The sequence below is a fragment of the Syngnathus typhle genome, linkage group LG13 (assembly GCF_033458585.1).
Source record: "Syngnathus typhle isolate RoL2023-S1 ecotype Sweden linkage group LG13, RoL_Styp_1.0, whole genome shotgun sequence".
Lineage (NCBI taxonomy): Eukaryota > Metazoa > Chordata > Actinopteri > Syngnathiformes > Syngnathidae > Syngnathus > Syngnathus typhle.
The window spans coordinates 7,793,469-7,819,822 of record NC_083750.1 but is presented as its reverse complement, the minus strand read 5'-3'; the positions used below and the strand labels follow the sequence as shown (position 1 = coordinate 7,819,822).

At 41.0% G+C, this 26,354-nt stretch overlaps 2 protein-coding genes and 1 long non-coding RNA gene across 4 annotated transcripts in view; 2 read left to right on the top strand and 1 right to left on the bottom strand.

Moving 5' to 3' along the window:
* The first annotated feature begins 985 nt into the window (after positions 1–985).
* On the top strand, positions 986–2,388 carry LOC133165203 (C-C motif chemokine 2-like). The gene is made up of 3 exons (XM_061294698.1): positions 986–1,513; positions 1,588–1,696; positions 1,916–2,388. Exons 1-3 carry the CDS (start codon positions 1,447–1,449, stop codon positions 2,061–2,063), a joined length of 324 nt encoding a protein of 107 aa, XP_061150682.1. The 5' UTR covers positions 986–1,446; the 3' UTR covers positions 2,064–2,388.
* Positions 2,389–2,888: 500 nt separating this feature from the next.
* Positions 2,889–3,893, bottom strand: LOC133165204 (uncharacterized). The gene is made up of 3 exons (XR_009717514.1): positions 3,734–3,893; positions 3,529–3,643; positions 2,889–3,325 (listed from the first exon to the last, which is right to left on the bottom strand). It is a non-coding gene; the product is annotated as an uncharacterized LOC133165204 (long non-coding RNA).
* An 11,556-nt stretch (positions 3,894–15,449) lies between these two features.
* The window catches only part of epha4b (eph receptor A4b), a 55,234-nt gene continuing 44,329 nt past the window's right edge, over positions 15,450–26,354 (top strand). The window contains exons 1-2 of one of the 2 annotated variants that reach the window (XM_061294475.1): positions 15,450–15,628; positions 23,652–23,716. In XM_061294475.1, the coding sequence (XP_061150459.1) occupies positions 15,511–15,628; positions 23,652–23,716 (183 nt within the window). In that variant the 5' untranslated portion in view covers positions 15,450–15,510. Of the gene's footprint in view, positions 15,629–22,149; positions 22,276–23,651; positions 23,717–26,354 lie in introns of those variants that run through there. The other variant, XM_061294478.1, reaches the window with a different exon arrangement.

Genomic DNA, 26,354 nt, shown 5'->3' with positions numbered 1-26,354 from the left:
GAAACATTACAATTCATGGCAAGAGAAAAAAGAAGAAGTGCAACCCACAAGGAGGAAGGAAGCATTCACTAAAAATCAATGACGCACTTCTGTGAATTGTATCTTGTGATTTCTACTGTGTGAATTAATAAAAAAAACAAGATTCATTTTATTTTTAAGGACCATGACCGACAGAGAAAACTTATGAATTTGTTGGAGGGATAGAGAATAGTGAAGATAGAGGCTCTGGTGAAATGTTCTCAAAATGACTCACTGGATTCCAGAGTAGCAATAACGAAGATTGCAAAATTAGTGATTCATAATGAGTGTCAGAAGAACTTTCAAATAACAATAAGATTTCTGATGCAGTCTTTTTTTTATTCAATAACTAGAATATTTATTTAAACAGAATATAATTCCTGGATAGATTGTTTTTTTTTAAGCATTGATGTGGACCTCATGTTTCAGTCATTCTCTACACAGGAAAAGGTTTACAACACAACCATGTGACTCTCTGCACTTCTTGTCTTGTAGCAAAGATCAAGTGACCACAAAAACGGGGCTTTTCGGGGGAACTTGGTTCGGATATCCGTTCACAACCACAAATTGTTTTGAGAACATCACTTTCTCTATGAAGGAAAACCCACGGCCTTATCTATCTATCTATCTATCTATCTATCTATCTATCTATCTATCTATCTATCTATCTATCTATCTATCTATCTATCTATCTATCTATCTATCTATCTATCTATCTATCTATCTATCTATCTATCTATCTATCTATCTATCTATCTATCTATCTATCTATCTATCTATCTATCTATCTATCTATCTATCTATCTATCTATCTATCTATCTATCTATCTATCTATCTATCTATCTATCTATCTATCTATCTATCTATCTATCTATCTATCTATCTATCTATCTCCATAAATCTTTAGTTGCGTTTGGTTAGGTTGCTTCATTGTGCAGCAGGCCTAACGCTTCCAAACCAGTCTTTGTAATGTCCAATCTTTTTTTTGTCTTCTCTATTAAATGCATAACCAATACGACGACTTCATTTTTTTGACCAGTTATCGTTCACCTGTTCAAAGTTGCATCTGTTTCTCTCGTGATGTACAAAGCAGAGCAATTAGATTGACCGTGAAAGATCAAGATGACATATTGGCTTTTTGTTTTTTTAAATTGAGGTGTATTGCAATTGAAAGAGAATGCTTGCTGACGTGATATGAAAAGTAGGCCATTGACACCCTCGGTCTTGAGTAAAAACAAGGCCAAGGGCTGTGTTGGCTTTTTTTTTTCTGTGGGAGGAAAAAATTATTTCCAGGTGTATGTGCAACTGTGGTTGCATCGTTCCTGACTTCAAGTGACACAGATTCCCGTATTTGATGATGTTAGCGGGCTTTAAAAGGCCCGCAGCGCAAACATCCACTTCACACCCGATTACGTCCGACAAGTGCGATGACAGCTCTTAACTTGGTCCCATTCTTTTTGGTTGCTGTCATGTTGCCCGGCGCTTTAACTCAAGGTAAGCGTCATGTCGAATTGGTTCACATGTGAGATGATGTGTTTTTTGATTTATTCATTTAATTTCTTTTTCAGGAGGATTGCCCAGTTGTTGTCGCAAAATTTCTGACACGCACGTTCGTCGAGATCTGCTGACCAAGTACTACGTTCAACGACCGCCTGCTTGTTCTTTGCACGTTGTGGTGTAAGTCATCTTTGTTATTTATTCAACGTTGCATCTGTGTTGACGGTATATTTATTCAATTAGAAAAATTGTGTAAATAAAATATTGAATATCGTGAGATACACTATCACAGTATTTTTGTTTTTTAAACATTATTCAGATTACAATGGATTATATATAAATGATTAAAAAAAAAAAAAAATTTTTCATCCTTACATTTCTTTCATAATTATTCCTCAGTTTCATCACCGTACAAAACAAGAGAATCTGCGCTGACCCTTACAAGCCATGGACCCAAACCAGCATGGCATACCTCGATGGGAAGAACGGCCATGCCCAAAAGAACGGCACGCAAAGGAAGCACACAATTTCTCGTGAACTGCAGTAGCTTTTTTCTATCTTAAAACCTCCATGAACCATTTTTTTTTTTTTTAGAAAAACTGCAATGATAAGGCCAATTGTGTTGCAAGGACTCTAAATATCAAGAGCAAAACATTGCTGTTTCAAGAAGTGTGTATGAAACTGGTAGCCCTTTGCAAGAAGTAGCTCTTAGTTGAAAAAAAAAAAAAAAAACCTGGTCACCCCTCCAATACTGCCTTGCCAAGTCAAGCAGAAACCAAGTAGTCACATCCAAATTAGGAAAGTACGATTGGTTCTGTCAAAAAGTTGGAACTAAGCCAATGTTTGGAATAGATCCTTAATTAAAGGAAGGATTTTATGAGGCATTTCTGGGAAGAAAATAAATAAAAGAGAGCTCCCAGCTGTCAAATCTGAGATGCAGCCATTTTTTGAGACATTTAGATATGCAAAGAATGTTCCCCTCATCAAGCAGAGTGAAAGAAAAACTGAGTCAGACGGTATTCGAATGATACCACCTTCCTGATATGGAAATGAGTGAGGGCAAGCTTCTGGCTGCCCAGGTGGAAGCTTGGGGGAACTTTGCAATGTGTAGGAAGTCATGCTTTCTCTCAGTGGTGAGTGAGTTATTTTTAGCACCTACGAGTCAATCGCACCGACTCCGCCCACCCATCAGCCCATTTACGTGGCAATGAACTCAAATACGTTTGTCGTTTTAAAGTGTAATGAACAATAAAAGGTATTGCAAAATAAATGATGTTACAATCAACTCACATCAAATTTACGCATATTTGCTGAAACAACTTTTAAAATGACCTACCGTACAATTGGACAAAGTTGACATTAGCAAAGCCGGTTTAAGAATACATTTTCTTTATTTTTATCAAGTCTTGCATGTCAAACGCTTACGACTGTACAACTTTGGACAGTATAATAGAGTGTACTGATAATTATAGTATAAACTCCTTTAAATCATCAGAGTGGATGAAAATGTGTAACAAATATTTTTACATCCGCCATGAAAAATGTAAGCACTACAGATTTGATATAGAGATAAATTAGATATAAAGACAGAGATACCAGCTAGATATCTACACCCTTTGTTTTCCTCTTTTCTTCCTTTGTGACTTCCTCAACGAGGTGCATGGGCCAGTTGTCCCATTGACACTTGTCGAATTGCTGTTACTCGCTTCCTGCTGCTGCAAAAGTCCTCCATCCACTTTTAAAATGGCTCTCTGTGTCCAACAACTGTCGGGGTCTGCGCAAATTCTTTTGTTTCCGTTAGTGCGAAACCTGGAATTGATGGAAATATTTTAGAATGATCACACAAACCACACAGAGTAGTCTTTGGGGAAAACAATCAAAATAAATAAATAGATCAATAAAATTACAAAAAATATTTATAGATAGATAGATGGTTATTTGAACAACAATGGTGCAACAACACATGTAGACAGACAGTAAAACAATTAAAAGGTATTGATAGTCAAACTTACACTACGGCCTTGATGGAGCAGGCGCCCAGAGACTGAAAACCATAAGACTTAATTTTTCTCAGTGAGACTTTGGTCTTGGACAAGCCAACGCAGCAGTCCGAGGGAAGCCCGTGTGCTATACGAGACAAATGCAAAATGAATCATTACATGGATGTACTTAGATACTCAGATTAGACAATGACATCAAACATATTGCAACACTCACTTGCGAGGATTGAAGTCATCCACAGGGACAAGAAGAAAAGAAGGTTGAGTCTCATCTTGGACCAGGTAATGTTGATTTGAATGACGGCCTGGGCAGTTGTGAGCGTGTTCGATTCATCACGTTTGGGATAGTTGCTCTTATAGAATATTGAACTCCCACCTCTTCCATGAAGTGCAGTGGTCGTTGGAGGTGGTTACTAATAAGGGGGGCTTCGTGGAATAGATGTGCGAAAAAACATTGACCACAGTTCTACCCACAATAAAACAATGGTTTTAACACCGTCACGTAGCACTTCCTAGGGAAAATCTTACACGTAGCTCTCATCAATTTACCCTGTTATCTATTTTTTTTTCCACTCGGTAAAGCAGACCACACACGTAACCTCGCAAAGAACCATGTGAAAGTGATTGCATTGGCTTCAACCGGAGTGTTTGGAGATACAAGCTTGGTCTCGGAATGAATTAAATTTTAATTAATAGCAACACGATGAGAATTGAAGATGGTGAATTTAAAACAAATAAAAAAGGATAGTAGAGAACACTACACAACCACAACAAACCATAAATACTGTATTTTCCGCACTATAAAGCGCACCTATAAACCTCCAATTTTCTCAAAAGCCGACAATGCGCCTTATAATCCGGTGCACCTTATATATGGACCAATATGGATTCGTGGATGAGGTGTTTTTTTTGCGTGTTGCGTGATATTAACGTTTGAGCAACGTCGACTTATTGTTTTCACTATTTCGACTATTTGCATTAACGTTAGAACGTTGAGTTATTTATTCTATGCGCTTTATAATCCGGTACGCCTTATATATGGACAAAGTTTTAAAATGGGCCATTCATTGAAGGTGCGCTTTATAATCCGGTGTGCCTTATAGTGCGGAAAATACGGTAATGTATTAATCTCCTGGAATTCCCAATGGCCACCCTGATTTGTTGCTACCAACTTTTTTTTCCTCAAAAAAAACCTCCTGCTCAACCTTCTTCATGTGCTGTTGTGTTGAATACTGACAACTTGCAAAATCCCAACCTCATCATTATCATTGCCTCGCTGGATTATTCATTCCTCTCTGATTCATTAGCCGTCGTCCTGGCAGCAACTGGGACTGTCAGCAGAACGACAGTGTCGCTGATAGGAATTAGTCTCTTGATAAAGCTAGAGACTGGAATGTTGCATGGCAGGAAATTGCAATCAATACCGACTCTCATATCCTCGTTGGGTATCGATTCGCATTTAGGGATGAGAAGCGCATTGTCAGGTATGGATGTGTGTGGGGGGGGGGGGCATCCTCACCTCCCGACGCATAGTAAACCGAACAAGGAAGCTCAAGAAGATCTTTGAAAAGGGTTCTAAGTGGCAAAAAGTATTGGGAGATTTTTTACATCCGGTCTAGCCGCTAATCTGCTACCTTAATGCTATTGCTAACAGCAACTGACATTCAACAGAACAGTACTGTCATATAATCTTTATCCTCTGAGAGGACCTGAGATGTCTATACTGTACAGGAGTCCATGAACAGTCTGTCTTATACTGCCCCCATGTGGCCAAGGTGGGCAGCAGAGAAATAGTCATTGAATAAATGCAAATTGTAACACTTTTAATATGTTAAATTAGTATGACATTTATTGGCATTTTATTGCTTTTTAGCCAGTCATCAGAACCAGATAACGGAATACATTAAAGCTTGAGATGGATGCACAATATTAATAGCTTTTAAAAATACAATTTTCATACAAGAAACCTGGGCTTCCTCAGAGACAAACCAAACGCACCCAAGAGTGCCGTCTGCGTGTGTGCTGCAAAAATTACAAGACGTTTGATGGATAAATTTGGCTCTCTTTGTTTAATGAGGACTCCGCTGCAGACGTATCAAGCTTTCGTTTTATCCTTCTTGCCGCTCCGAGGAATGTTTTTGATTCATCCCGGAAGATAAAGATGTGTCATTTTCTTCCTTTCCCTCACGATCAGAGCGCACCCCTCCTTTTTTCTCCCCTATCTTTGTAAACACTGTGGGAAGTTCATCTGAAGTCATGGGAAATAATTGGACAGGAAACTTTTTTAGAAAGGATGTTGCTACTGTTGGAGTGTTTTAAGACAGATGTCCTTCTGGACAGTGTTCAGAAGAGCAGAGATGATTTTGATATCAAGAGTAGGGAGCGGTCGATACGCTGACCTTTACCAGCGTGATGTTCTGCCCCCTCAGACTCACTCGAGGTCCATAAAACCTCACGCATTTTATTCTAAGCTCGGGTTGATCCTAAACCATTTACCAAAAGTCTTCATGAATGTCTATATTCCTACTCAATACCACCAGATGAACACAAATCCCTCCTGAAAAATGTCAATTTATCCTCTAATTAATATTTCAATTAGCAAAGTCATTTTCTAAAGGTTACTGCTATTGACCCTTGCACATGAAGCTTCAATTGTGCTTCAAGCCGCCATTTGAAGCAGACGTCAATAATTGACGGAAAGCCAGGCTTCCATTAGCATGGCCATTAGCATAGCCATTAGCATAGACATTGCTCTCGTGGCTCCGTAGCGCTTCTTGCGAGAGTGACTGACCCACCAGGCGCCTCTCCCGCACGCTCTAGAGGACACTAAAGTCTAATCAATATATGCTTTAATTATAATGGCGCTCGGCCTGCGTTTCTTCACGCTTGGACGGCGTGCAATGCCACAGCTGATCCAGCCCGATCATTTCTGAGGCACTGGCTTTTCACCGCCTCAGTAACTTGTCTCTTTCTTGCCAATGCCATTATAGACGGCAAATTGTCCTCCCCTCTACTTAGATTGGTAAAATGGACCGATTAGTAAAGGTGGCGGGTACCTTTTTAATCTTTCGATAGCTTTTTTTTATGGCTTAGTCAGCAGGCCATTGTGGCTAAAGTTAGCGGCAAAATATAGAGGAGCTGCTACAAAATAAATTCATGATCTGCTAATCTGTGGAGGCTAAAAAGATTCTTTTGAATATGTCAATGCACTTTTATCTTTAGCCACTAGATGGTAAGCTTCCCCTACAGTCTCTGAGACGGGACCGCCACCTTGTCCGGGTCTGTGAGAAAACCATCTAAATTTAGCTCGCAAGTTGAGAGTGGTAAAAATATAACCCTCAGAGCCTTGAGGCGATATCTGACATGATTCTGCGTTTCATGGCCCAAAAGTAAGTTGTATGGCTAAAGTGAAAATGTCAGCTTGCCAGGAACAATTTCGACTCCTTCCTCCTTGCACAACCTCACTAGTACTACTAGTAAAAAAAAAAGTACTTTTCCAAGTAGGCAGGAAATCTGTTTAGTGTCTTTATTGGTCATTTATCTCCATTGGCGCTACCTCGTGAAAACCGATATTAAGAGGATCAAAAAGCATGTGTCCCCTTTTTAGAGCAAGGCGCTCATTCATAATGAGTTGCTTCACCGAAGGTCTCTTCATCCATCCCATCATTTGTCTCCTTTGATCACAAAGTCCATTTCTAAACCTTCTTTCTGCCTTTTTAGCAGGCGAGCAAGCGGGTCTTTGTGGGTCAAGCACATGGCTCCATGATTGGCCTACCAGCGTGATCCTAAACTGGCCTCTTCATTCCGGTTCTTCCAACGTCACTATTTGTTCCTCTGCTGGGTTAAGCAGGGTCATATCAAAGCCTTAATCCCCAAGTGTGTGTATGTGTGTGTCCTTCTGTTTGGGCTCGATTATTCGGAGTTTCTGACCCCTGGGTGATGAGTGAGGCCCATGTTTGGCAACACGGGCCCTCGTCTTTGTCTCCCGAGCCCGGCAGGGGACCTCGGCCCGGGGAGGGGGGGGCTCTCTTGTCAAACTAAAGCTCAGTCGGTTTTGGGAGCACATCGTCTGCTCCTCGGAGCTATCTTAATATCAATATGGCAACAACGGCAGGCAGCTGGTTGGGCGAGACCAGATGAGTTTGGCTTTAGAGGAAAAACATCGATTCACGGAGAGTTCATCTGGCCCCGATAGTCACTCGAGTGTATCGGCTTGATCTGATGTTTGCCGATAAGAAAGATTCCTCCCAGGACGTGTACACATGTGCATGGGCGTGTGCCATATTGATTGCCGAGTCACACGGAAGTATGGATCCACAGCAGCTGCTGAGATTTCGAATGAGGTCTGCTTTTTTTTTTTCCTGCAGTCTCAAAATGACAAGGTGTTTTTCTGATCCATCCCCAAAAATATGGCTGCTACTGATCATAAAAAATCTCCAAGGGTGGGTGGGCCTTGTCAAGGGATGGTCTATAAATCAGAAAATGCATGAGCAATCCTGATTAAATTCATTGGTGACATCTTGCATGGCGTCTAGACCATAAATGTCAAGCTTTGGGCACGTGCAAGGAATAGGCAATAAATGGGAGTACTTTTCATCCCATCTTTTTATTTATTAATTGACATTCTTATCTGATCATTTATCATCTAAGCATCTGTGAATTGAAATTTAATGTTGAGTTTCTGATCTTACATATTTTAATTCTGCTCCTATAAATCACTATATAACGTAAAAAAAAAAAAAGTTTATGGTCCTTATCTATTTCTGCAGTATATTTATTTTTGTATTTGTACTCTGTGCTCCTCCACTAAGTGCATGCTGAACAGCAGTAGCAAACCAATTGCACTACAGGGATCAATAAGATCTGATTTATGGAAGTGCCGTCATAAATTCCTGGAGTGAGGCACTTTTCCGTTAGACGAGCGAAATGAACAAAGTTTCAAATGATGATGATTATTATTATCATGATGCTATCTTTGTCACTGTTACCAATCATGCCGTTTATATTCCAGCCCGTCACCATGGATTATATTCGAATTGGCAGGAAAGTACTGGATCTGAATAATTATATTTAGTCTATTATATAATTACCGTATTTTCCAGACTATAAGGCGCACCTAAAAACCTAAAATCTTCTCAAAAGCCGACAGTGCGCCTTGTAGTCCAGTGCGCCTTATATATGGACTAAATTCCTAAATTCAAACTGGGCCGAAGCATTGTGTCATGAAATCAAGCATAAGTGGCCTGCTGAAGACTATGAATCATGAATCAAAAAGACTATGGATCATTATTTTGTGATTATAAAGTAATTTGTTGCATCTGAAGTTGAAATGAAAAAGATAAAATGGAGAACGATTTGATTTGGATTAAAAATCTGACATGATGCATTAATGGTGCGCCTTATAGTCCGGTGCGCCTTATATAAGGATTAAGTTTTAAAATGGGCCATTCATTGAAGGTGCGCCTTATAGTCCGGTGCGCCTTATAGTCCGGAAAATACGGTAAATTCGTTTTCCTTCTCACCCAACTGGGAGGGATGAGAACAGACAACAGCCTAGTCGGACTGATGATTATGGGATGGAGAAGAAGAGCATCTCAGACAAACAAGAGGTGAGCGGTGGGAAGAAAAAAGCCGGTAATGTATATATCATGAGAAAAACAAGAATGATAAATGCTGGGGAAGAAAGGAGAGGACAAGACGAGGAGAGGGAGTTAGCCTGTCAATCCGATTATGAACCAATCATTTGGCTGAGAATTGCTTTGACCCGAAACTTGGCAGATCACATTCACTGCTACATACACACACACACGCAATAACACATTCCCAGATGCACTCAGCATCACTTCCACACACTTGCATTGAGATAAATGTGTCTCGCTCGCATCCAGTCTGGTGGTGTTAAGTGTGTGTGTTTGGGTGGATCAGCCTTCATGTGTGTGTGTGTGTGAGTGTAAGTAAGCGAGTGAGTAATGAGTGAGTGACGGATGAACCATAATGCACATTAAGATACTCTCGAGAGGGTTTGGATGTCTCGTCTAGCTCGTGCACTCTGAAAAACGAGGGGATAAGACGCCAGGTTTTTATTTTGTGGGGGGAAATAAAAGTTTAAATCTCGTCCTTGCATCATTTTGCCGACTTGTTTAGCGTTAGGTGAATCAATTTCCCGCTCGCTCCCGTATCTTAGACCTTTAAGTTGTCTTCATCTGTCTCTCTCAGCCATGCTGTCTGTCTGTTAGTAATGGAGCTAATTTGTTTAGCACACAAAGAGTGTTTGTCCATTAGAGGGAACGTGTCCGGGCCTCAGCGGATGGTGACAAATCACACCAACGTCTGAATGTATGTGTGAAGCAAAGTCTTGAGGGGTGTGTGTGCAATTTTGCAATTTACACATTTATTTTTATTTCTTAGGTACGTTAGTGTGGAACTGCCAAAATTGTTGACCAGCAAATATTTTCAAAAGTGCTTGGTATGAGTGTGTTCGAATGTATTTGGGAGTACCGTATTTTCCGGACTATAAGGCGCACCGGACTATGAGGCGCACCTTCAGTGAATGGCCCATTTTAAAACTGTGTCCTTATATAAGGCACACCGAACTATAAGGCACACCATTAATGCATCATGTCAGATTTTTAATCCGAATCAAATCATTCTCCATTTTATCTTTATTATTTTAACTTCAGACGCAACAAATTACTTTATAATCACAAAATAATGATCATAGTCTTTTTCATTCATGATTCATAGTCTTCAGCGGGCCACTTATGATTGATTTCATGACACAATGCTTCGGGCCAGTTCAAATTTAGGGATTTGGTCCATATATAAGGCTTTTGAGAAAATTTTAGGTTTTTAGGTGCGCCTTATAGTCCGGAAAATACGGTACATCAAACATACTCAAAAGTACGGGACTATTGACTCGGCCTTGGGATGTTTGAATATTAGTTGAATTGTTTTCTCTCATCCCTTGCGCTGACTCTGCATGTTTCGACTTTTTTGCTAATAGGTCAGTTCAGGAAGAGGAGTGATCCTTGAAGGTCAGTTTTTATTGATTGATAAATCATTCCTGGTTGAGGATGACACGCGTAAACCACGCCTCCCTTTCAGACTTCACGTAAATATTTTTCTTCCGGGCAAGAGCAATTTTTGCCAGGCCTACCAATCTGTCGTATGTGTGTTCATACAAAATGTTAGTCAGCAAATGGAAATATGTCCTGAACAACAACAGTGATATCCCTTCAAATTATGTTTTTAATGAGATAGCAATTTCTTAGGCTCTCTTTCGTGGGTTAAACTGGCTGACACAAAGGAAATATCTGTTTTTAATCTTTTGAGTCTCCCATCGCTCACTCTGAGTGGTTGTCAGGACTGGAGGTGTTTCAGAGACATGGTGATTGATCAATTTGTTGTCACAAACTCGAATATTTTCATTCTAGCAGTGGCAGTTGGGACTTGTGTGTACGGTGATTTTGTATAATACATTTTTAGATGCAGTGCTCGTTCATTTTTAGGTAACATGAACTTCGCGGTCACAAAAATGTAAGTCACGACTAAAAAATAAATAAAAAAAAATAATAATGAAAAAAATAATAATGAAAAATTTCTTTGTCAATATAAATTAAGAGTTCCAAAATAATGTATCCTTACTGGTAGCACTTTTTAGTACCTTCTGCTGGTCTCCAATGATTCTGTAGTCTCATAGTATTTCTAGTATTTCTATATCTCTGTTCATTTGTCCCAACTTTTCCTGGATTGGTGTTGTGCAAGGTGGGGGATGCTGATGATATGTCAACGTCCCTGCAACCAAGACAGGAGGACAGACAGACAGGGGGCAGGGCGGGCTTTGTGCACCAGCCCTTTCCCACACTCCCTTTCACCTTTTGTTGTATGGGCGCTCTGAGACTCTCTGACATGACGAATCGCACTGCCTGCTTACCCGAGACGTACTACTGGAAAAGTAAAAATGGAATGAAGTGGAGTTAAATGATGAATGAAAGTCTTGTGTGTGTGTGTGTGTGTGTGGCCTTGAAATCTCTGTGCTGCTTCTGCCTGATGCTAAGAAATCAAACTCTCCGGACTTCAAGCGCTTGATGAGTCAGTCAACATGCAAAGCACGAGATGGACTCACGCCTCTGCCCAAATGCCAGCACCAAGCTGTTGCCCATAAAGCATTTAGCTAGCCACAATGGAGACATTACCACATGAGTGAGCGGTTTTCAATGCCTCCAAGGGGTTGTGTGTATATAGAGTGTGGCGGGCAATGGGGGGGAAGGGGGTGCTTCCTGAAAAGGCAGACGACCCTATTATCACCTCCGACTCTTGTCGAGCAAAGCGCGCGCCGGCAGTGGCGCATTCACGGTGGCGGCAAATCAAGGTGTCTCATCGAGTAGGTTCTCGTTTGATCCCATAAACCGACGGATACATTTCCTGCTTTCAATTGGCATCTGTATTCACGCTATCTTTTTACATTTCAAGACCAAGATGAAAATGATCAAGAATATCAGGTCAAGTAGAAAGTGAACCGTCAACGTCTAGCCGGAAATGCACGTAAAAGCAGTTTTATTTGTTCGAGAGCATTCGTTCACTACCATTGACGAGAATAGACGTCAAACAATTCTTTGTACTGGCAGTGCAGAAGATTGTAAGCAAAAAAAGAGAAAGTCAGCTGCAGACCAAGTTAGTGCAAGTTTTGAATAGCTGACCCAGTCAGGCCAAGCAGGGTGAGGGGTGAGCATGTTGGAGGTCCACAGAGGAGGGATGAGCCATCTTTCCCAGAAATAATAGCGGTCATCCTCGGTCCAGACTGATTGTTTCCATGAGGAAATGCTGGACATACTTCAAATATGTGACATAGGTGACACTATCAACTATGCTAACACAAATGTGTTAGTATGCAGAGTCATGGCAGTAGAAGATGTTGGAAGAGAAGAAAAAGAGGAAGTGAGATGTGCAGAGAGGAAGAATAAAAAAACACCTTTTCCTTCACCCACACGCTCAATGGGAAATTAGGTCATCCTTGTACAACCATTGTAAAGAGCAAATCATCATTGTCATAATTGGATCCTAAACCAACGTGGGGGCTTCAGACACATGCACACAAACCACAAAAGCCGTCACACGTTTCTCCAGCCGCTCACACGACCCCGGGCGGGAGTAAAACGGGATTCCGGCATAAATCCGTGTGTGTTTGACACTTTTATACCTCATTCAGGAGCCTCATTTGGAACAGAAGCATGATAGAGGCGCGTGATTTGTGCTATATGTAATTGTGGTCGTGATCTTTTCATAAATCACCGTATGTTTGCATCTAACGCCTAGCAGAGAGGAAGCATCTCAAAAGTCCAACAGGACCATTGTCGTATTTATAATTCAGAGTGCCTTCGCTCTAATTTTAGTGAGTATCGCCATCTATCATTTGTCTTCACTGTGCAATAATGATAAAGGAATTCAATTCAATGTAACACTATGAGCAGCCACGGCAGTCGCTGCCCCTTTAATTGTCAATTTATTGTACTGATGAGGCCCCCCTCAAGGGAAAATTCAATTTACACTCTGCTGTACATGTTGCATTGTACACAACGCAGACGCAGGTATGCAAGGAGAGTGATTGGGTATGCAAACCAGAGCTGATGGCGGGAATGATTTGGTGCCTTGCTCAAGGTCACCTTAGCAGTAGTCAGGATGAAAAGCTGCATCTGCAGTTACAATTTTTGTTTCCTTGACTACACACTCGAGCACAAATACAAGAGCCGTCACCAAAATTCTGCTTTCAATAGATACTGCATACAAAGAGATGTTATTGAGAATAAAGGTATTTTTTTATTTATTATATGTTAATTATTAACTAAAATACTGTCTTATTATGATTATTGTATTTTTAATGTTATTTTTTAATAATTATCATGTTTTTATATAATATTTTGTATGTTAATTATTAAGTAAAATACTTTCTTATTATGATTATTATGATTATTATGATGATGATTATTATTATCATTATTATTATCATTATTATTTTTGAAACACATCCCCGACTAAGCCAACCAAAACTGAGTGCTTTTGAATTATCATACTGGTTCTTTTATCACAAACAAAAATGGAATTTTTACTATTACAAAGAAGTTATGGAGAGAACTGCATCAAGGAATTTCGCCTCCTCGAAAAGCTGACGAAAAAACGAGCTCGCTACAGGAACCGCCTGAGGTTCAATCTACGCTGCCGGGATGAATAAGTAACGCCGGCTGGCCTGTGAATCAAGAACCCGATAAAAAAAACAAAAAAAACTTGTTTGTGATAAAAGAACCAGTAAAATAATTGACAAGCGAAAACAAAATGAACATAGTACAACTATGAGTGCTTTTGATTTAGGGGGGGGGATTTGCATTTTTGTCTAAGTGTACCTAATATTGTGGCCGGTGAAGATGTGCAGACCTAAGTGTGAAGTTAAATCCTCTTAAACAGCATCTTACATCAAGGGCAGAGGTTTCACCACATGGGCGCTGTCAACTGACTGTTGCATAAAGTGGTAAAAGACTGCGAGCTTGACCTTAGCTCCTCCTCACACATTTTAGATGAGGCTTCGCACATTATTTATTCATGTTTAAAGACAGTCGGTTGGCGGCATCCCGAGAGCTGCCAACACATGCGCACTCCTCTGCATCGAAACTGAAATCAAAGCTGTGCAAAATAAGCTGAATATATTTTCATGTTTGACGGTCACAGCGTATTTTGGTGACATTTGCAGGAAGTGGGAGATGACAAAGTTGACACTAATCCCCGCCACAAAAGCATGTTGCCGCGCTAATTGACAACATTTTGTACAGCAAGACGCAAGTGGGGTTTTTTTTTTTTTCCTTGGTCTTAGCCACACTGTCTTTTGTGCATCTTAACAAGTGTGGAGCAGTAATGAGACGTGTGGAGTTGTTGCGGTGTCTTTGTGGCGGCGGTTAAACGCATCCACTCACTTTATTCCAGTGTAAATGTAAAATTAAATGCATTTGGACTTACACTTAATGTTAAGTAGTCAAATGGAACAAAATGTCAAGTTAGATGTCTCAATATTCATCATTTGCATAATTACAGCTGATCAGTATTAGCATTAGATGTAGTTTTTCATTTTTTGCAGTATTACAGCACTACTGGACACGCTATATGATTTTTAGAGATCTCTGTGTTTTGTGTTTGCGCCCTTAATGTATACTACCGTATTTTCCGGACTATAAGGCGCACCTGAAAACCTCAAATTTTCTCAAAAGCCGACAGTGCGCCTTATAGTCCGGTGCGCCTTATATATGGACCAAATAGAGAATGATGGATGGATGGATGGAACTTTACCTTTTTAAGTTTACTGATCTATCTGACTGTTGACCATTTCAAGTTATTAAATTGTGATTGCATTAATGGTGCGCCTTATAGTCCGGTGCGCCTTATATATGGACAAAGTTTTAAAATGGGCCATTCATTGAAGGTGCGCCTTATAGTCCAGTGCGCCTTATAGTCCGGAAAATACGGTAAGTATAATATTGTCAAGTGTTTTTTAAATTAAAGGTATTACTAAATGCTTTGTTGTTGTTTTATATGAGACAGGATGGATTAAAGGCATTTCCATTCATTTCAATGGGGAAAGATGCTTTGAATAGGCTACCAGTCTGGTCATGTGAATTAAACTCACAAGTCAAGACACCATTTCTAAATTTGAATCTGCGGGAAATAAAATACTTCAGTAAAGATACTCAAAATGCTGGACTTTGTTACTTTGCACCACTGCAAATAAACTTCAATTTGGAAACATTATTGCATTCAAAAGAGCTAGGGGGGGCCAGGCGGATGATTGACAGCACTTGGCTGACTAGCGACCCTCCTTCCCGTCGTCCCCACCTCCTCCAACTCCTCCTCTCTCTCCACTCTGCTCTCTCTCTCTCTTTTCATCTCCCGGCTGCGCGCACACTCTCCACGCCGCCAAGAGGGATGCATCGAGGGCGAAGCGCAGCCTGAAAAATGGCCCTGACTCCGCGCGTCTTGTGGATCTATCCTTCCCTTTTTCTGCTCACCCCCTCTGTGGTTTTTCACGTGTTGTCACCCTGTGGAGCCTTAAGGAATTACCCTGATAATGAAGGTAGGTAGGTGGGTGTGCGTGGTCTAGTTGGTTGTGGGCTGAGCTGGAGGGGGAAAAGGGGGGGTGGCGGAGTAGAGGGAGCCCCATCTGGAGCGCCCACTTGCCGGGTGAGGAGCAATGGAGCTTCCCGATGAAGTTCTCCGCTCGCTTATGATGAATCATGCATAAAGAGCCACAAAAAAAGCATGGAGATGGGGGGGATGGAGCGTGCGTCACGTTTCCCCTCCTTTTCTCGGGATTTTGACATTAATTTTGCATGACATGACGATAGAAGGCTGATGGGGACAAGGAATATCAAAGTGGGTGAACTTGTAACAATGAAGCCTTGAAACAACACTAATCTCATCCAGAAACACGCTGAGGGATGCTGATGTCTTTTCTTCTGCAGACTCAAGTCATCTAACCGAGTCTGCAAATGAGAGGCAGCAATTGCATTACATTTGTCACAGCCTTTCCCTGTTATTAAATTAACATCGATGTTCGGCCAATACATTTAGTCGCTAACTACTTCTGACTGCTTCTCGGGCTGAAACATGTAAGATGGCTTGTTTACTGGCAAGTTGCAGGAGGGAAAAAGAAGTCATCGCTCTATATGGAGACAGGCGGGGAGATTCATGATGAGCACTTTATTAAGCAACTTATTGGCGAGGAGAAGAAATGATGCTGTCAGGCGGTGTCAGTGCAGCATGTGTCATTTGGATAACTCCACAAGTTTACACATCGGGGGAAGGAAAGAAAGAAAAAAGAAAAAGAGCGGCGTTTCATACGAGCAGACTAAGATGTGATTTAATGCTCTTCGGGTGATGCCTATTTCGCCGATGTTTGATTTAGCTTTTATTAGGGGCAAAAAGATTTTTGGATTGAGGACGGACATTTTACTGTGTCCTTGATTTATTATGTTGAAAATGAATACGCTGTTATATTAATATGTGTTTAGACTGCCAATTAGACAATTAGACAAAGTCAACAAGGTCTCACTATTTTGTGAAATTGCTATCATTCAATATATGACACAATGACTTGAAATATCGAATAAATAGAATAGAAGTGAGAAAAAAATACTTCTAATCTATGTAATGTTTGTAACTATTTCAAAACACGCTTGATGCTCTCAACGAATCACTTCACAAGCAGGCCACACCTCAGCTCCAATTTAAACGTGTAAGCGCCAGGTATAGGTACAATGCTGAATGTATGTCACAGCCCGGAGGAGTTCTCCCCGGCTCGGGAGGATAAACGAGGAACGAGGATGAGCAGAGGCAGTCAGGGAGGAGTGTTTAAACAAGAGGAGACAATGCAGAATGCATGTGATGAAATATTCATTGAGGTGAATGCAGAATGAAGGATGATGAATTGAAACTCCTGTTGATTTAGATAAACGAGCCGCCGTGTTTGCAGCGTATACGATCACTGACGAGATTTTATTCCCAACTTGGTATCGTGCTGTTTCACACGTACTGGCCCAATTTGCACCTCAAGCTTCACTTCCGTATGGTAAACACCTCCCATTTCCAATTAGGGAAACTTGCGCAACCTAAAGAGCACTAATTAATATGCTTAGTTTCGATGATTTCAAAAAAAGGGTCACTCAAAACGGAATACAGCATCTTTGTCCGCCACCGAGCCGAGGTTGCCATAAAAAGTTACAGTCCCCCCATTCCGGACCAATTAAAGAGCAACAAGTCCCTTGGATGGAGCTGATATAAACTGAAATCATGTTTCAATGTCAACAAGCTTTGTAATCTTGTACGGAAATTGTTGGCATTTACAAGAAAAAATGTAGTGAGGGTGGACAAGCGGAACAAAGCGCTACAAGGGGAATTGATTAGATTGCTTGAAATTGGTGGTAACTGCAAACAGGGGAACATGATCTATAGTGGAAATGAGGTTTTTTTCCCCCCACAAGTGGCTTTTTAAAGTGTTTGTCAGAAGCATTAACAAGAGGAAGGGGATTAGGAGTTAGGAGATGTTTGGCCTGCCAGCAGAGGGCGCTCTACACACTCATTCAGTATTGCTTGAACCCCCAGGGCAAACTGATGTAACATTCGGATGGGTGCCCTCAGGTCTGCACTCTGTGTGTGGCTCCATCTTTTAGCATGTTTGCAGTTTAGAGCCTGTTTTCCCCATCTTGGCGTATCGTCTTTGTCTGCGCTCTTTTCCATTTTTCTGCTTCCCCTCAATTCTAGAAAAACACAAATGGGGATTGCTTTCATGTTATGCTAATGAGTCTGTAGCATTTAAATAATCAGTAAATCTATGGACGAGTTTTTAATTTAAGTGTGGTTACGTTGGAATGTAGGTAAACATTACGGGAAGGTGTTATGGCCATTTCAAGGTATAAATTGAATGCTTCAAGGTATCCTGTATTTTCAGAACATTTACCGTATTTTCCGGCGTATAAGGCGCACCGGACTATAAGGCGCACTTTTCGCCTTGTTTTAGTGTGTCACATGATTAGCTACAGTATTCCTCGTCATCCTTTAGTGGGACTGATGCTTGTTATTCACTGCCACGGAGGCAAGGATTAGTAATTCATAGAGCCGCTCCACAGTGTTTCGCCATGTTAGCTTGCCAACCGCACTAGCTCAAGTTAGCTAAGCGCCTAACTCTACCCAAGCATGCGTAAAAGCAGGGAAGATGGCTGACTGGTTCAATGTATATACACTTATGTCCAACAACTCATCCAACTCTGTTGCTAGAATTAATTAAAGACATTTTCAGACTGAGGCAGGTAAAATGACATCATTAACAAGCGTTATTGTAATTGGTCCGCAGAGTCCAAATCTATACCGTAGGTCGGATTTATACCGCTGGTGGGGGTGGCATGGCTGTATTGCTTTGTAAGGTTAACATGAGCAGATATTGCAGAGACAAGCATATGTAAAACATGCCCTCTACTGACACACAAGCACACGCACGCACCAGCCTAATGATTCACACAAGATCCTGACTGTGGTATAATGCAGGGTCAAAGGTCTCCTTTGCTTTAATTGCTTGAATCTATAAGGGTTGCTTGTAGTTATCGGAAGAGGCATATCTCACCGTGAATGTGCCTTTGTGCGCCCGCAATGGCAGCGCTCCCGTGTAACAACCATGACCTTGAACAGAAGAGGCTATAGATCGTTGTTGTCATCAGAGAGCAGTAAAAAAGAGAGGCGGCACAAGATCTGTTTTTCCCCCTTGGCTTTAATCTCCTCCTCTCATATGTGTCCTACTTTGCCTTATCTTTCGTTTGGATTGTTTTCTGCTTTTAGTTGGGCTCTTTCCTCATTCAACCTCTTCACAGTTGGTACAAGGTGGGGCTGCATACGTATAAAATACATCGACAGTGAGCTTAGTGCCCATGCATTGTGCATGCACGCCCACAGACACTCATTCCACCCTAATGTATGGCTAGGGGGCAGTTTGGTGGTCTTGGTCCAGAAAATAACATCAAGTATTCCTGCGGCAAGCTGATAGATGAGCCTATAAATACAGTGCAGTGACAGGGAATGATTCTGGTGTGAAGGCTAGGAACATATACTGTGTGTGTGTGTTTGTTGTTATCAATGGAAAAACAAAAGAAAAATCCACCAGAGATGAAAGAGGAAACAAAAGGAAACATGTTGTGACGATAAACAGACTGTAAACTTTATATATACATACATTTGTATGGCTATATGAACGAATTAACTCTATTTCTATTCATCTCAATGGAGCAACATGATTTGAGATCCATATGTTGACAGTTATGAGTATGATCAAGAATTAAAAAAAATATCCTGCAAGGCTCCCTCATTCCTTGTGAATTCTACCATCATGTGCAACACAGCCTCCAACAAAATTCCTTTGGATGTTTGGCAGTGACAGACATTGCCGCATGTGTCCACGCATGGCTAGTAACAACCTGTCTGCCATGTGATTTCCTGGCCGTGTCAACTGCTAAGGCCCACTGCTCTAATTTCCCCTCCTGTGGCCAACCATTGTGTGACAGAAGTGTGAGTCCACAGGCTACCAGGACTCTGCTCTCATCAGTAGGAATGTCCTAAACTGTAAAAGGTCAAGAGGAAATGCAGAAACAACAGACTTGAGCTTTGCCACATTCAGCGTTAGTTAGCAGTCCTTTTAATTACTTCCCTTCAGTCACACAATGAATGCCGCGAGTGTCAAATTGCGTGTTGTGTTGATAGTTTGTAGTCCTGTTGTGTGCGAGTCCTCAAGGTCTACTTAAATATGTGTGTTGTTGCTCATCAGTAATCTGCAGCGTGAGAAACCCGTGAAAAGTTGCCACCTCGCATGAGGAAGACCAGTTGTGAAACAATCATGGAAGAATAAACGCATGCACATCCGCCGTCTCCATTAAAGCGACATGACCAGAGGATGCGCACGGCGAGAGATAACTAGAAGAAGAACGAGTGCAGAGCCTCTGGTGGGTTGTGGATGAGTGGAGAGAGGACTGATGAAAAGACAGCAGTGAGTGGAGCCCGCCTGCTGCGGGGCTGCTTTACTCCAAAAGTTCATAGCTCAACTGCGCGGCACTCTGCTCTCCGTCGGCCCGTGTGTTGCCGTGACAACCCTGCCGGTCTCAACTGTCAGACAAGAGGAAGCACATTGAAGTCTGAGTGGACTCAGACAACACATGCAATTCATCGTTTTAAATACCAGACAATGAAATGGGGAATTACGTTACTAGTAAATTGAGACGCATATGAGCTTAATCAAAATGAAAGTTGCAAGCCAAGGTATGGCGGTAATGAGCCAAAAGTATGCTGCTCCCTTACTAGTTATAAAAGGAGCTCTTTATTAAATAACCATTCCTTTTATATTCTGCATTACGGTTCTCTTTAACCAAATAAAATCGGATCAGTACGAAGACTATAAAACGTGGAGGTTGCGTTGTGACTTGAGTATTTGTGATTTGCAAAAATACATACAGGAAGGAGAAATTGGGCACACCCGGGATTGGTCGCCGGTCAATCACAGGCAATCATTTTAATTTAGAGTCTTTAATGAACTTTATGTGGATGTTTTTGCAGAATTTACACAAATACAATTTTAATAATAACAGCTTTGGCCTGCTGTATGTAATAAGCCACTCATTTTCATTTTACTTGAATAGTATCTTATATAATACATTTTTATCTTTTATCTTTATTTTTATCCAAGTCATAGAAAAAAATATGACAGAAGGCTTAATCTAATGTTTTTTTTTAGCAGCCATAAGCATCCTTGCTGCAGTTCAGACTCGAGCATGTTATTCTGGGAAGTTGACATTCCTGGAGATGCAACTTTTCTATAAAATATTTTGGGCTTGTGCAAGTAAGGGCATGAATGGAAAAAGCAAGGCTGCATAAACGTAAACAACCTATAGATATGTGTGTGAGGGCGATAAGAAGAAAACTTACATGAGTTGACTCAGCTAAAAAAGTACCAATAAAGTCATTTGTCAGTCAGCTGTCAATCATACGCTCCATATTTATTTTTGTTTCATGTTTCGTTCATGTGATCATGCTCTGTGATGTCATCGTTCAATTCATTTAAGGTCCCAAGTTGAGAAGACAGAACGTGAAGACGGTAGAGGATCATGCCGAGGCAAATAGAGACGCGAATGCTCGCTGATGTTTGCTTAAGGAAGAGCTTCGCTCCCGCTCTAATTCATTAGTTCCACCTCCAATCAACATAAGAGCTCCGGCCATGAATTCTACAACCGTGACGCTTGCGATTTTACAACGTTTGTTCAAGGTAATAACTCTGCTTTGTTAAGGCCGTGGGAGCAGATTTGATTTCAACGTTTCCACAAATGTTACACGCTCATATAGAAGTCTTGTATTCGCGGAGGATTAATACTAAGTGCTCACTTTGGCCGAAAAGCATCTGTAAAAATGCAGAGTCAGAACAGTCAGGAAAGGATCGAGAGTAATACATAATTGATAAGTGTGCCCATTGATTATAGGTGAGAAGTGGTATTGACAAGAGGTGAGAGGAGACGAAAAAGTGTCGGTGTGCATTTTAAAGCGCCTCTTTGCTTTCCCATTTATTTATTTATTTATTTTTAACATGGTTTTCACAATCTTTACTGTATGCTATTGTTTTAATTTGTTTTGAACTTGTTTTTAACTCTTCTAAAGTGTCCTTGAGTGACCTGAAAAGCGCTTCTAAATTAAATGTATTATTATTATTATTTATTTATTTCTGTATTTATTTATATATTTATTTATTTGTTGTTATAGTGTTATTTCGTAATGAACTGAATGATCTGCTGTTACCCACTCTGCTTAATTTAATTGGCACCAATCGAGTACTCTTTTTTTTTTCCACTCAAAGCACTGATTTCATAGCGGCGTTGGACGTCACATGTAATCATGTTATTTCATTCCCTTTCTTTGTACGCCACTTGACCGAGGGAGGCAGTCGACAGTAAATGCTCGTAATGTGCGAGGCTGGAGGATTCACGTGACCTTTAGCTGCTCAGCACCACTCCTCTGTTCTTTTGTCACTGGGCTCATTTCCTCGCAAATACAGACACAATTACTGCACGGCGTCCCGCTCTCCTGTCACTGTTTGATGAGCTGCGAAGTGCATGGATGTTAGGGAGATGTCCTACAACGGGTGAAATTGACTCATTGCGCCACAGATGAGTTTGCGAGCTTGGAGCTGATGCAAAAAAGGTAATAAAAAAACTAGATGCCGTAAACTAATATAAGCTAAAACTGTGCCAAATCTGTAACTTGTATAAAAGTTCCTCTAACTTTGTAGCCATGCTGTAATCTGCATAACAGAGAAGCTTGGCATGATGGCCGTTGAGTAGTGAGAAGAAAGAGAGAAGCAGGCGTCTCTGCATATGGATGCTGATTAAATATTGATGATCGAAAGCTTGATTAGGACCCAAGCAGAAGAAGTGCAGCCATACACATTTAAATGAATCACCGGAGAAGAAGCAGGTTTTCATTATGCCGCCTGCTGGTCAAGCTGCCGCCTTTCTCTCATCACTTGTCATTGTCACTTTCCTGCATCTTCACAAGAAGCAGCACTACAATATTACAGAGAGCTATTTCTCCTTACGAAAAACTACCATTAAGGAATTTAGGCACTTCATTTCAGTCGCGATACAAATCTTTGTAGCGTGGTCTCGGAAAGTATTAAACGAGTCCCTCAAGGCTCTTGACTCAATGGCGAGTATGAGATGAAGTGAATTTCATTCATATGAGATGTTGGAGGTTACGGCGAAGTTGTATGCGTGTATGTGTGGGTGATCAGTGTCCTTAGATCATTGGTGTCAAACCTAAGGCACGGGGGCCCAGATACGGCCCGCCATATCCTTCAATGTGGCCCGCAAAGGCAAATTGTGTTAAATCAAAAACAACAGATTGTCTGCACTTGTAAAGAATTAAAAATGCTTGAACAGTGTTTAACAATCTCTGATTTCAAAACTAGTTGTTCATCAGTTTGTTGTGTAGCCTATACTTCATATGATATGACAGTCATAACGGTCCTCCATTTGTCCCGTATTTGACTAGAACCTCCACATTGGAGAGCGTTAGCCAAAACAAATGACTAGATAGATAACCATCACCACTCAATAAATCTAAAGAACACCCTTGCGATGAACTAGAACAGAACCAGGGCTAATATCACTAACCACCCAAAAAAATTATTCCACAGACACACTCCAATATCTTTGGAGAAACGTACGAGCTGTTAAAGCTGTAGTGAGCGTTTACGGCTAAATTACAAAGTCACAGCGGCCATGTTCCACTAGCTGCGGTTGATGCTGGCAAGAAGATCACTTCAATGTTTCAACGCCAACTCTTGGCGTGGTGACGTTCGGTCTCGCTGGGTAACTTTCTGTCCCCCATTTAAACCAGGAGCAGCTGCAAGGCGACATTCTCCAAAACTCTTTCCCAACACAACACAAGTCTTCCAGACTTGATCTGGTGCATTCAAGGCACGGACGTCACCCCCTCCCCCCCTGCTGAGTATATAAACAAACCCCTTGAAAGTTTGGCTTCACATGTTTGTTTTCTTTTTTTTTTTTTTTCCTCAGTTACGTTGCTGGACTCCATGTCCGCCTTGGCCGACCTGGGCTGGGAGGCTTATCCTAATGAGGGGGTGAGTACGAGCGGCTCACACATCACACGCTCACACACACACAAACAAACATCAAGCCTTTCTTGGAGCCGCCACCACATGTATAAGTTATGCACGTCATGTTTTATTTTAAGGGGAAGGAAGGCGGGACTTAGCAACCGCCGCAGTGCAGTGTGCTCGGAGGGAGCGTTGAGTTCTTGAGCCGTCCTCGCTAAATCACGAGTCTTCGGGGGGGAATTTACAAATTATTTCCGCTGCACTGAAAACTGTGCTGTGGAGCCGGAGCCTCCATTTATTACGGCTTGCTTTTTTTATTTATTTTTTTTAGGATGAGAAGAGAGTTAGGTTATTATGTAAGAAGAAATGTAGATGTTTGCATTGCGTGCAGGCCTTTTGCAGGTAAAAGGAACGCGAGTCACCTCACATCACGAGAGAAGCGTCCAAACGACCGACCGAGATTCAATCTCGAATATAAGCGCGACTTCACGCAAGCAGAAGAGCCGTTGGTTGAATGGCACTGATTAGATTCCACTCCATTCCAACTTCCGCACGGCTATTCAGAACGGGCGACTTGAATTGCGGGATGCCACACACGCTTTCATGGTTGCGAGCGGCAAAGAGGCAGCTGAAGCCAGCGTAAGCTTGGAAAGGTTGTTTTCTCAAGCCACGCGGGTATCGAGTTCATGCGCTTGAAATGCATTGATTGTGTGGCCATATTGTTGATGTTTGTGTATGTTTTCTTTCAATGAGGTTCTCATGGAAGAGCGTAATGTCTTCCATCTGCGACTCATTAAGGACAAACAAGAGTACACAGGTTTTTTTTTTATTGACAATATGATTCGCTTCCTGAAAGGCACGTGTTCTCATTTTATAATTACAAATTACCGAGCGGAGAGTGAACGGAATCTTTTTTTTTTTTTATCAAGCAAGGATTAGTCGTCACTCCCCCAGAGAGGAAATGACATAAGTGGATAAAAGCGGTCATCTTTGTTTTCACTCGATATGTTTCCTTTATTAACATACTTGTCTTTTTTTTTCTTGTCTCGCCTTTGCCACTTGAACGACAAGGTTTTGAATTATGGTTTGACAGAAATTACAAATTGTGTGTTTGCAAAAAGAAAAGGGTAATCTTCACATGTGAAAGGAACAAAAACAAAAAGTACAAAACTGATGGACTAAAAGCAATGCAGTTTAGATAGTGAATATGAATATTGTTTCCTAATGCCGTTGAAATTAAAGAACGAAAACGTTTTGGGGATTCTCAAGTCAGTAAGGTTGAGTCTGGTAAACATTTGACGAATGGACTTTATATACTTGCGGTTTGACACCTGTGGATTCACATATATTTTTATTAATTTAATTTAATTATTTTTCCCATACTTCTACTAAATTTTCATGTAAGACATATGCTTATGAACATTTTTTAGAATTTATTGGGTTTAAAAAAATAAAATAAAAAAGAATCCCCAATGCATTTCAATGGGCACCAATTATATGCAAATTTCTGCTATTCATGGTTCCCTAAATAGACGCTGGGATAGATTTTCACTTTCAAAACCAAAACAAATTATTTCCACTGAGTCCACGAGTCTATCAATCTATCTATAAATTGGCGGCTTGTTGGTGAAAATGGTCAGTCAATGTCAAAGTACGAGAAGTGGCTGGAAAACAGAGGGGGAAGTCGTGCGGTTGCAAGAAGGTCTTGCCTTTCATATATTGGGTATTATCAAGTTGACCTTTGATCTTTTAAAACCTTGAGATTGGTTTCAGCGAGAGCCAATCTCGACCAATCTGAGACCACTGTCTACCTGAATTAGTCCAAAACCCACACTTGACCCCCCACGGGTCAAATTTAATCCCAACTGTGCTGGGCCGGATGTGGCCGAGACGGAGAGGAGAGACCCATTTCTGTCGCCGAGCAGGCGAGGGGGGGGGGTTTGTCGTCAGGGACACAAAACAGATATGTCATAATGATGTTTGAAATCGAGAGGCCCCATAACATCTTTCCACTGCCGGAGGCTCTTCACCCCTCTCTAATTTGCTGGGCCTAAACTAAGCCAGAGCTTTTTCCAAACTTTGGGAGCCAATTATGTGCTCGTAGGTGTACACATCAGATGATTGCGGCGGTGGGGATATTATGGGAAGCCGGTGAATGGTTGAACTCCGACCCTGATCTGACATCTCTGCTTCACTTCAAAGCAATCAGGAGAGCTCTGTGCTGATTGGCCGCGTTGATTGCGTTGAGGGAGAAGGCTCCTTTTTTTTTTCTCAAAATGTCAATTAGTGTTCAGTTCTGAACCCGTCTTTCAACTCTGTGTGCAAATGTGATGACGACCGAGCAAGCTTATTGTCGTTTTTTTTTTTTTTTTTTAAACGTTATGGGCTATTCACATTTTTCCATCAGAGTTAGTTTTTATTTGGCTTTGCGTTTGTTTATTTTAAATTAAATTCATTTTAATAAGATTTTTGCGTGGGTTTCTTAGTTTTTATCTTTTTCATAAAAATGTTTTAGGACAAAAATGATTTCAATTTTGAAAACCCAAACTGTAGTTTCAGTCAGTTTTTTTTTTTTTAAAGCATTCTGATAATATTTCATTCTTTATTTTAGCAAATTGACGTTAGTTAATTTGCTATTGAGTAAACTTGGCAAGAACTATTC